The 11,664-nt window shown below is 35.7% G+C and overlaps 1 protein-coding gene across 3 annotated transcripts; it reads right to left on the minus strand.

Annotated features, from left to right (window-relative positions):
* Positions 1–2,012: 2,012 nt before the first annotated feature.
* Positions 2,013–6,230, minus strand: LOC121969993 (B3 domain-containing protein Os01g0905400-like). Of its 3 annotated transcripts, none has more exons than XM_042520375.1 (5): positions 5,844–6,230; positions 3,748–4,597; positions 3,546–3,614; positions 3,288–3,454; positions 2,013–2,607 (listed from the first exon to the last, which is right to left on the minus strand). In XM_042520375.1, the coding sequence occupies exons 1-5, from the start codon at positions 5,991–5,993 to the stop codon at positions 2,359–2,361; spliced, it is 1,485 nt and encodes a 494-aa protein (XP_042376309.1). In that variant the 5' UTR covers positions 5,994–6,230; the 3' UTR covers positions 2,013–2,358. The 3 variants fall into 3 exon arrangements, with proteins under 3 accessions (XP_042376309.1, XP_042376312.1, XP_042376311.1); XM_042520378.1 differs by having other exon boundaries at positions 3,748–4,549; positions 5,844–6,211; XM_042520377.1 differs by having other exon boundaries at positions 3,546–3,611; positions 5,844–6,204.
* Positions 6,231–11,664: the final 5,434 nt, after the last annotated feature.

Consider the following 11,664-nt stretch of genomic DNA (forward strand, 5'->3'; position numbering starts at 1 on the left):
CAATACTAAACCAATTTTCAATATCATTCATTAAGTAATACTCCATCCAACCTTTCCAATATACAAAGTCATTGACGTCGAAGAAAGTTGGTCAAGCAGTGCTATATCCCTCTTGTAATGTCATTTTGAAGATTCAGTTGATGGTTAATTCTTCCGAGATGAACCTTACTCTGATACCACTTATTGATCTTTGATCAACTGGCTAGAAGGGGGTGAATAGTTGTTTATCTACTTTGTTCGCTTTCCTATACTCGTTAGTGCAATGAAAATACAATCAAATAAGTATAAAATCTAACCATAGACACAAGAAGAAAGAAAGTAAACCCTAACATATTTGTTTATGTGGTTCGGAGATGATGCTATTACTCCACGACATATCTGTAAGGTGGATGATCCCTCAATCTATCAGTAGATCAATCTCTGGTAAACACCAGCTATCACCTCCTTCTTAGGGGAGAAACCTTCACAATAAGAATTCTTCTCTTCTTTTTACGAAATGAAAGTAAAACTTAGGAAGAAGAGAGAATGAGAGTTTTTTGCTTTTTGAAATCACTTGGAGAGCCAATGTATCAGGTTAAGAAAATTTGTGTCTTCTCCAAATTCTAAAGCTTGTATATAGAGTTATTGAGGCTGATTTCAAGATACCTGAAATTCGATCACCTGTCAACTGATGAACATGTCAGTCGATTGATTTTAAGCAACATCTATTATCACATTTGGGATTTCTAGGATTCTAAACGTCATCAACCCAACAACATTCTACCAATCGGCTGCCCACTATAAATCAGTCGACTGGTCTTTATAGGTTGAACAAGCAAAGGTATCATGTTCGCAATCAGTTAACTGCCCAGTCGACTGGTATACTAGTTGACTGGTGACTTTATCAGTTGATTGGAAAATCCTTTACAGTCTCAACTTTGCCTTCTAGTCCCCTCCATTAACCTTGCGTCTCTTATATGCTTCCCCATCCTTCACGCCTTACCTTCAAGAACTTCCTTCGACGTTGTTTTTGTTGTCAGTTCTTCTTTTGCCCAGAAGCTCCTCATCTTTGGAACTTTAGTCTTGCCAAGTCACACTTGGACTTACCTTTACGAAGATCACACTTGGACTTACCTTTACCAAGATCATTCTTGGACTTTTCTTTACACTTATCACCTGCTCACTCAATAGCGCATATCAAATACAGATGCATACTCTAACTTAAACTCTTTATCCAAATATCAAAACTTAAGGGGTACATCGATTGCTCCAATACTCTTTAAGTTTATCAACCGATTTTGATCTATTTCGAGTAAAATCGACATATGAATTTAAAGAACTCGGAATAATATAAAATCAAATTATATGTGTTCGTCTAATTCTCCTAATTATATCAATTTACTTAAATATCAATTTGATCAAATATATTGAAAGCGATGATTTTTTTAATATGAATTAAATTTCTCTGACATATTCATGTTGAAAAAATGATTACTCTGAATATATATATATATATCAAATTGATATATATATATATATATATATATAAAAAGCTAAACAATAAAAAAAACCTAATTTTATATCATCGCTTTTTAAATGAACTAAAATCGAATTGTATTCATCTCATTTTTCGAATTAAATTTATATATTTAAATAACTATTTGACGTAATATATCTTAAAAGAACACAAATTAATTTTTTAATCAATGGAATAGTAATGGATTAATTAAAATATTAAATCATTCTATCCTACACACGAAAATAAATTGAGATAAATGCGAAAAAGTAAAATGAATATGAAACACGGAATTTTAAAATTTAAATACATGATTTAAATATTTCGAAACTTCATCATAATTCACAGAATGACAAATTATCTTTTGGATTTTTTTCTATCCATCTCTTCTTTAAAAAAGTTAGCTAAACTCAAAATTTATTTTTATTTCAAATCACAAGTCACGTTATATTGATTATCAATTCTGCTATAAGCACCTAGACGAAGCACTAAAGAAAGTATAATCTTCACACCCACCTTAAAATTCTCATCCAAAGAATAATATTTTCAACGTTATTAAGACAGTTACAACCCCAAAAGCTATCTCAATAACCAAAAGGATATTTTGAGAATATAAAAGAGAGCATTCCTCCGCTGAGTCATAACTTATCGTCCAACTAACTGCCTAGACATGAGCATTGCAAAAATAGAAATGTCGCATTCTTACAGCATCCTGGGCAGATTTGTGCTTATGCATAGTACACATTGCAAGGGCAAACTGATGCCAGATAAACTTCACAATTTCTTTCGCTAAGAACATAACCTAGAAGTCAAAATGGGTCCATACCACAAACATCTCAATGGAGTTTCATGATATACGAGCTTTATGGTCGAATTATCTTCACTTGAAATGCAGCCTCAATCTCATTTGGAATCACAAAGAACTCACACTGATTTCCCTGTCGGAGTTTGTTGGATGTTGCAAAATTCTTCCACCCGCTCAAAAATCCTGTAAACTTGTTGTTTGCTTGATACATGATCGGCCATGACCTTCGAGATGGATCCTGAAGAACTACAATTCTGTGTTCATAATTTTTCCGGCGACCCTTAAGTGGTAACCTATGGGGCAACTCCTGCAGAAGCAGAAGCTAATTTTCCGCATAAAAGTAGCAAAGAAGCAAAACCTTCTCTAAAAACCCCTTTTTATTTTTACAAATGTTTTTATAGCTACTTTTAAAATCCAGCAATAAATGAGACTTGATTGTGCCTAATCAAGATAAGGGCATAAGTAAACTGTTAACAGACGAAGCTTTGGTACTCTAAGTCACTTGATAGCAAGGCTAAAGTATTTGCAATCTATCAAAGGAGTCAAAAAAGTTTGAAAGAAAAAAAGTGGGTTAGATTTGAACTGTAATAATCAAATTGGCATAAAGATGTTATGGGACTTAAAGTTATATCAATGTGGGCGTCTTCACTACATTGACATACACTAATTAATCACTAAGCATTAGTAGTTACTCATGTCTTGGGAAAACTCGAGTTGCACCATGAGAGAATACTTGAATCACCTAACAATACAATATGATACTCCAAGATTCTCTAGCAAAAGGCAATACTTAGCCTTGATCATGCATTTATGAAGACTCTACGAAACTAGATCAAGAATGAAATTAAACTGATCTCTTTATGAGTAACCAAAAAACAATAGAGATTCACTAATTTTGGCATTATCACATGTTATGAAAAGATTGAAGTAGATGTAGTGTGTTTTCTAAGTATCAAGCTTGATAAAAGATGTGAGGATAATACTCACAAGGCAGCACCAATTGTCAGATGGCAATGTTAAGCTGAAGGAGAAAGAATCCGGTAATAAGGGTGCCTTCACATTATTCACAGCTTCAATTTTTGCAGTTTCTGGATTCTGATTCCTTTGGCAGCAAGAATCTACCTGCTGATCCTCTTCAGGAAGAGTATCATGCACTATGTGTAACATACTCAAGTTCTTATTCTAGTTAACAGTCAAAAGAAATGAAATCAAGCGCATAATTTAAATGAATATTTAGAAAATCACCAGATTCGCATGTTTTCCTCTTAGTGTCCAAAAGAGATTTAGCACATAGGGTACTTCCAAAACCTCCTACTGAGAGGGAAAAACATTTTTAGATAAAGAACAAAAGGTATTTCACGGAATCAAAGTAATTTACTCTATTTCAAAGAAATATGATGCCGACAACAATTATTCGGACCAAAAGAAAATCTCTTTGGATACTTACTGTTCTCTCTAGATGCATGCATTACATTGTATTTCTCCTTTTTCACTGAAGGAAGTGAGCAACCTGCACTAGATTCATGTTTGATGATATCCCAACGGTGAACAATGTGATTGTTAGTCTCAGGTCTTGAACATGCAACAATTGGAGAACCATCAGATTTTTCATCACGAGTGAATCTTAACATAAGATTTGAATCAAAGTCAGCTTTTAACTCCCGTGCTAACAAATTTCTACTGACAGTAAATATTTTGGGATGTTCATATTTCTCTGATGCCTGTCCACTTGCAATATTAATCAATGATTCAATTACGTCAATGGCTTCTCCATTATGTGGACTTGCAGAATCATGAGAATGTTGGAGAAAGTTTAGAACTTCTTTTCCAGATTTAGAAATTCCTTTATCATTAGCCTGGGCTATAATTATTTCCTTGCAAGAATTAGATAGGTCATTTATAATTTCTGGATCTTTCCTAGAAGTACCATATTCATCTTTTGATGCTCCAATGCCATTGCAACTTCTAGGAAACTGTGATGATTCAAGAGATGCTGTTTTGAAAATGTTTTTTCTGCATGTCTCTCTGTTGCTTCCTACGCCAAAGGAAACTCTTTCACACGCACTGATACCAAAGATCTTCACAAAAAACAATGCTCTAGTGACATTTATAAATACTAAAAATTCGCCAAAGTTAATAGAATGATCTACCACAAACTTTGCCCATCCTTCTTGAAAAGCTAACTGACCATTAATCCTGGATACTTTAACCTTTGACGATTGTTCATTACAATCTTTGAGATATACATTCTGATTGACATGGCCAATCAAATTATAAGTAAACTTTGGCGGTATGAACTGCATATAGTTGTTAAAATTGGGAGAAAAAAAGCAGGTAAGTATCAGAAGAAACAAGTGCTGTATCATAAAGGAGAAAGGAAAATGTAAATATAGTTTATCAAGCATCAAGCCAGAATGATTATTAACAATGAAAAATCCAAAAAATTCTTGTAATTTTTCTGGTAGCCTACTTAGTTGTCAATGATTATTCCTAGATTCAAAGCATTTGGATGAATTATCCTCTAAAATAAGCTGTAAGTGAAATACCATAGTGGCTTCCTTTTAACTCATATGCTTTTGGTTCTTCTCCTACCATACTTACATTAGTTTTCCATTTTAAAATCTGAGAAATCAGAAGGTATCATACATGTTAATTACCTATATTACAATTTTTTGTGGAAGCCTATTGATAATATGCTAAATTCCATATTATTAGAGTACCTTAATAACCCTCATATTAGAGAGAACTGAAATGGAAGCAATTTTTAGGATGCTTGAGTGGATAATTTCTATTGTTGAAAGGATGTTCCACTATGTCTTTGTCTTATATCGATTCATGACTACTATGTCTTTGTCTAAGGCTCCTTAATGGATTACTCAAGAAATTGATTGGCATGAAGGCCTTTATTATGGAAAGGCAATGACAACTATCATGCAATTAATTGGTCAATCAACTATGTTACTCCCATGGGCACATGAGAGTCTGGGTGTGGTCAACTTGAGCACTCACAATGCGACATGTTTGTGTAAATGGTAGTCAATAGTTTTTTATTTTTTTTTGATGAAAAAGGGTAAATATATCATCGAAAAGACACACAAAGAGACAGGTAATCATGGTCCCGCTCATCACTTCTGATGAAGTATCGTGTTATCAAATACATGTTTTGCACGCTCATGAATACCAACCTACATCGTTATCTTCACGTATCCTCTTTTAAGATTTAACAAGACAACTTAGGTCCCTAGGACTAATTAATTGGAAGCTGTGACGTTCCTCACAAGATTCACATTGTAAGGTTCCTCAGGTATTTTGGATGATTATACTGAATCTTCCTTTATGGATATGTCTGACCATAACAGGGGAAAAACATGCATGCATATTGAAAGAAGAAACTCGACATCACAAGAGCACCAAGCAGTAGATAGCCACACAAAAGTGAGACCTGTCAGGCTCTTGACCATAACCTTGGGAAACAAGCATATATATATATAATCTGAGTGAGGAAAAACAAGGGGTAGAAAAATGTGAAAAAGTAGGACATACCAAAACCTTTGTGAAGTCACCCAGCATGATCTTGAAGAAAGAAGGCGGTGGAAGTTGCAGAGGAGCAGGACAAGAAAGCCTTTTCCCCCCAGAACACTGCTCCGCGATCTCGTCCTCCAGAACCTGCTTCTTTCTCTTGGGTTTTACCATCTTCCTCTACCTTCCAGCTTCCTCTGTTCCCTGTTCCTCGTCACGAAACCCTCACCGCACCCTCACCACACCAGAGGAGAGGAGAATATCCTAAATGTTTTCTCAAGCGCAGCATCCTGTCTGAAGCCTAAGATATATTCATCTGTGCATCTATCGATGATTATTTCCTTCGTACGGTTAAATCTCGATGTTTATTATGTGCGTTAAATCGTGATGGCTGCTGTCTAATCTCACGGGCGCGGCAGACGAGAACGAGATGCGGTTCATCTTCTGGCGGGAGTGAGCAGGCGGTACTATCACAGTGAGAGTCTCAACTGTGTGCTGACGCGCGAATCAGCAGGGCTGACGGAGTGTATCTGTAAATTTGACAGTATTATATTTACGTATTTACATACAAATAATTTTTTCAGTTTTAATAATCTAATCTAGTTAATAAAATATTTAATTATTAAAAATAATAATCCAATGAGCTTAAAAAATCTATAGACAGTGGTTATTACAAATACGTACCTGCTAAGCAACATTTTATACGTGACAATGAACGAAATGTAACGTGGATTATTTGACATGATTAAAATTTAATTTTTTTTAATCTCTCTCTTATCTGCATGTAACAATTTTTCTCTCTCATTTACAGGTAACTATAAAATTTTTTAATCTTTCTCATAATCTGATTGCATGCAACAATCACTGTGCTGCTAATTTTTAAAAGCGATGTAGCTGCTACAACGTGTAGCAGCTATTGTGTAGTAGCTGTTACAACGTTGTAGCAGCTATTGTGTAGTAGCTGCTATAATGTGTAGCAATATTATTATATAAATACTATGTTGTAGCAGCTACTGTACCGTTATAGTAGCTACTACACCGTGGTAGCAGCTTCTGCACCATTGTAGCAGCTACTACATCGTTATAGCATATTTTGCACAGTTGTAGCAGCAACTGCACCATTGTAACAGCTACTGCACCGTTGTAGCACCTTCTGCACCGTTGTAGCACCTTTTGCACCGTTGTAGCAGCTTCTACATCATTGTAGCAGCTACTCTACCATTGTAGTAGTTTCTGCGCCGTTGTAGCAACTACTGCACCGTTGTAGCAGCTTCTGCACCGTTGTAGCAGCTTCTGCACCTTTGTAGCAGCTTCTGCACCATTGTAGTACCTTCTGCACCATTGTAGTAGGTATTGCAACATTGTAGCAGCCACTGCACCGTTGTAACAGCTACTGCATAGTAGCTGCTATAAGTTGTAGACGCTACTGCATAGTAACTGTTACAAGTTGTAGCAGCTACTGCACCATTGTAGCAGGTATTGCAACATTGTAGCAGCCACTGCACCGTTGTAACAGCTACTGCATAGTAGCTGCTATAAGTTGTAGACGCTACTGCATAGTAACTGTTACAAGTTGTAGCAGCTACTGCATAGTAGTTGCTACAACGTTGTATTATCACTACCACAATAATTTTTTGCATGTAATAATAGGAGAGAGAAGATAAAATATCATTTTAATTTAAAAAGAAAGATAGAAAAGTTGTTGCATGCAGATGAGAATGCAGATGAGAGAGAGATTAAAAAATTTTATAGTTATTGCATGCAGATGAGAGAGAAGTTATTGCATGCAGATGAGAGAGATTAAAAAAATTAAGTTTTGGTTGTGTCAGATAACCCACATCGGATTTCACTCACGATCACACACAAAATGTCGCTCAACATATCAAAATATATATATATATATATATATATATATATATATATATATATATATTAAGTATTTACGAATTTGTAACAACCACTGTTTATAGATTTTTTAAGCTCATTGAATTATTCCATATCCGTGGGGCCGGCACTAGGGGGGCCGCTAAGGTAGCGGATCTACCTTTTAAGCTCATTGAATTATTATTTTTAATAATTAAATATTTTATTAACTAGATTAGATTATTAAAATTGAAAAAGTTATTTGTATGTAAATATGAAAATATAATACGGTCAGATTTACAGATGCACTCCATCAGCCCCTGCTAATTTGCGCGTCAACACTTAGTAGCGACTCTCACTATGATAGTATTGCCTGTTCACTATGATAGTCTTCCTTGTTCATTTGAAAATTGGCATCAGTATACTCGCATATTATCATATTATCATCTCCATATACCAAGAATACATTCTTAGTTCTTCTTAAGTATTTAATGATTGTCTTGACAACCACTAAGTGATCAATTTCTGGATCAAATAATATCTGCTCGTGACACTTAGAATGTATGATATATAGGGTCTAGTACATAACATAACATATATGATCGATCCTATAACCGACACATATGGGATCTGACTCATGCATATCCTCTTGTCTTGTGTGCTCGAAGACATAAACTTTGAAAGGTGAATCTCATATCTCATAGGAAGAAAATGTTGGTGCAGATTGCACTAACGATCTAATTCGGATTTTAATGAATGACAAGAGAGTTAAGTTAGGTGTTTTGTGATTTGATTACTTTACCAAGTATACAGAAATTGATGGTCTAAAGGACTGGATACCAGGCAGAAATCAAGCTAGGCCCGTGGGATTAGATAGTTGGTGCAAAGTTCAGATAAATGAACGGGCTGACCAGATATCTGGCAAGAAGACCAGTTGGGTTTGCAGGACCTGACAACCAGTAGAAGTCTAGTTGGATCTGTGGATCGGACAGCTGGCATGAAGACCTAGTGGGTCAAGAGGCTAGTCAATCAATAGTAAATTGGTAAGTAAAGGTAAGTCACTGGAGGAGAGTGACAAAGTGAGGACGCGTCTCGGTTGAGGGACAGTAGGCGTCGGTTCAGGTTAGGTCCATTTTGGATCCTTAATTTGAGACCTTGACTAGTTCTTGGTCCTGGGAGGACAAGAGCTAATTACTACTTTTTATTTTTCACTGTACTAACTTTATTTTACAGATTAGATGTTTTAGTTTTGAATTAACATAACTTGCAGGGTAAAACAAGCAAAAAGTCTTCAGATGAACAGTATTCGAAGGCGCCTTCAAATATTGGAAGGCGTCTTCCATGGCTTGAAGGCGCCTTCCAAGGAATAAGTTTTGGACCACGTCGTAGATAAGGAACAACGAAGCTGAGATCAGATTTGACCTATTGGAGGCGCCTTCAACGCCTATGAAAGGCGCCTTCCATGCCCTATATAAGGCAGTCTCGACCAAACTTCATTCAAAAACTACTATACGAGCCACTACACGTCAATTCGAGGTTCCGACTGCTCTGACTTCCTGCTACGAAGCTGCTGCACCTGACGAATGCTCTAAGGACTTCCGATCGTGGCCGACAGACCGACATCAACACAAGAGCGCTTCACATCGATCCCTACATGTTGGTAACAAAGTTATTCTGTACTTAATTACTAAAAAAGGGAAGTGTAGTGTGTTACACTTCGCCTAAATTCTTTGTACTCGATTCCCTCTTCCGGAGGCACCAAAAGAGGTATTTTAGTAAATTACCCATCGATAGGTCCGTGGGACCTAGGTCTTGAGTGAGAGTCATCGAAAGCTCCAAACCAAGTAAAACTGACCGTATTTTCTTGTGTTCTCTTTCTTCTTAGTTTTCCACTGCGTACTTATCTTTTAAATTTCAAAAAAAATAATAAGTTTTCAAAGCCATGTGATTCACCCCCTCTCTCACGTGCGACTAGATCTAACAAGTGGTATCAAAGCAGGTTCTGCTCTGAATTGGTGCAACCACCAATCAAGCCAAAGGGAATTGTTTTATTTTCTTTTCGAATTTTAGTTTTTCGTATTCAATTTGAATTGGTAGAACTTATCCTTTCAAATAACGATTTATCGTTCGGTTTTTAACTTGAAGTTGGTACGACACCACTCGAGTTATTCAAAATTTCTTATTCCTCTTCTCAAACTCTGTTAATCCAAGGCAAAGTCTTGGTACTTTTCTTCAGTTTTCTATCTACATCTCTAAATGGCCCAAAATGAAGGGTACATCACTGTTCACCCCCCACTCTTCAACGGGGACGATTTTCCATATTAGAAGATGTAGGACCCTTGGCGGTCGGCTAGATGGGATGCATAGCCCTACAATAGAAAAATGAACCTTCCTCAAATTTTATAGCTTTATAAGAATCAACACTTGCATAAAAGAAATAAGAGACTAAATAAAGAAAGGAAGAGGCACAAACGTTTTACTTGGTTACAACTAGGGAGGTTGTTAATCCAAGAAAAATGAAAAGCTCAGTAATATCTCCTTCAGGTGAAGAAGCCTCTTACAACAGTTAAAGCACTCAAAATGCAGAGCTAAACTCAAAGAAGTCAATTATAAGTGTTGTTATGAACCATTGGGACCAGAGTTGTATTTATAGCACTAGTTGGGGCGCTTAGAAGGGTTCCAGGCGCCTCTAGGGGATAAAACTTTATCCCCATCGCAATGCAACGCACCACGTCGCGTTTGGATAAATTTTTGGGTCCGAGAGCCTAGAGGGATTCCAAGCGCCTGAAGTCCGGGTCTTCCGTTCCGGTTCCACTCGCTTGGGTGATTTTGGCCTTCCGGAATAGAGCTCACCCAAACCCAACTTCTGACCTTTTTGAGTAAACTTCCACTCCAACTTCTCGTCCCTCGGAGAACGCAATGCACCTCCTTCTCATCCGCCCGCATACTCTTCCACAACACTTCGTACCTCAGACGCACCGAGCCCGTCGACTCTCTTCCGTGTCGTCCTTCTTGTTAGCTGTGTCTTTTGCTCAACTTACTATGCTCCTAAATTTTTGCACACTTAAACACAGGGGTTAAATATCAACAGGACCTAACCTAACTTGGTTGATCATATCAAAACTACCTTGAGATATTTACAATCTCTCCCTTTTTGATGTGAGCAACCCAAGTTAAGTTAGAGTAAACAAACATAAAAGAAGTAATAACAAGGTAATTAATATGCAACTCAATAATGTGCAAAAAAATTAAATTACCTTACCCTCCCCCTAGACTTAATCTTCCCTTCTCCTGCTTTAATCACATTAAATAGAGTACTTGAAAATGACTTTGGAAAAGTTAAATTTAAAGTCTAAGGGAACAATTAAAACTCTTTTAATTGTTGAAAAAATTTTAACAAAGGTTAATTAGACAAATATAAAATTTCCATAAAATATTGAGTTTTTAAGCAGATGTTAAAAATTTACATTTGGATAACTAATTCATAGAAGATTTTGTAATGGTAAAAAGATTCTGAGGAGTTGTTTAGATATAGAAAAATAAATTTGCTAAAATAACTCTAACAAATATGACTTTTGTTAAATAAATTTTAACGATCATAATTTTTTTAATAGAAATTTTAACAAATAATTTAAAGTATTAGTTAAAATAATTAAATACTTCGCAATTAGTCAATTAAACATATATTTCAGTAATTGGCTTTCAGACTGTGGCGAGACACTAGCCTTCTTGGTTATTGGAACAACAACCACTTATAGACAAAGTCATTTAAAGAAATTAAACATTTAATTTTCTTTCTAAAAACCCTAAGTCCAAAAACAGTCAATCTAAATATAATTTTAGAACTCAAAATAGATTTCTTCTTATAGGATTAATCAAGAATTTCTTAGGAATATATTTCTTTGATATTTTCCTAATTTAGCCCTTATGGTATTTAAAGTGTTAATTTAATCTATTATATTTTCTAATATATTGACTATGT

The sequence above is a fragment of the Zingiber officinale genome, chromosome 4A (genome assembly GCF_018446385.1).
Source record: "Zingiber officinale cultivar Zhangliang chromosome 4A, Zo_v1.1, whole genome shotgun sequence".
Lineage (NCBI taxonomy): Eukaryota > Viridiplantae > Streptophyta > Magnoliopsida > Zingiberales > Zingiberaceae > Zingiber > Zingiber officinale.

What these genes read in the sequence shown, in the direction of transcription:
- LOC121969993 (XM_042520375.1), bottom strand. Translation starts at nt 5,993, where the DNA reads ATGGTAAAACCCAAGAGAAAGAAGCAGGTTCTGGAGGACGAGATCGCG. An exon ending in GCATGCATCTAGAGAGAACA is followed by an intron (nt 3,615 to 3,747) that starts GTAAGTATCCAA and finishes TTTCCCTCTCAG; the next exon opens with TAGGAGGTTTTGGAAGTACC. An exon ending in CTGACAATTGGTGCTGCCTT is followed by an intron (nt 2,608 to 3,287) that starts GTGAGTATTATC and finishes CTGCTTCTGCAG; the next exon opens with GAGTTGCCCCATAGGTTACC.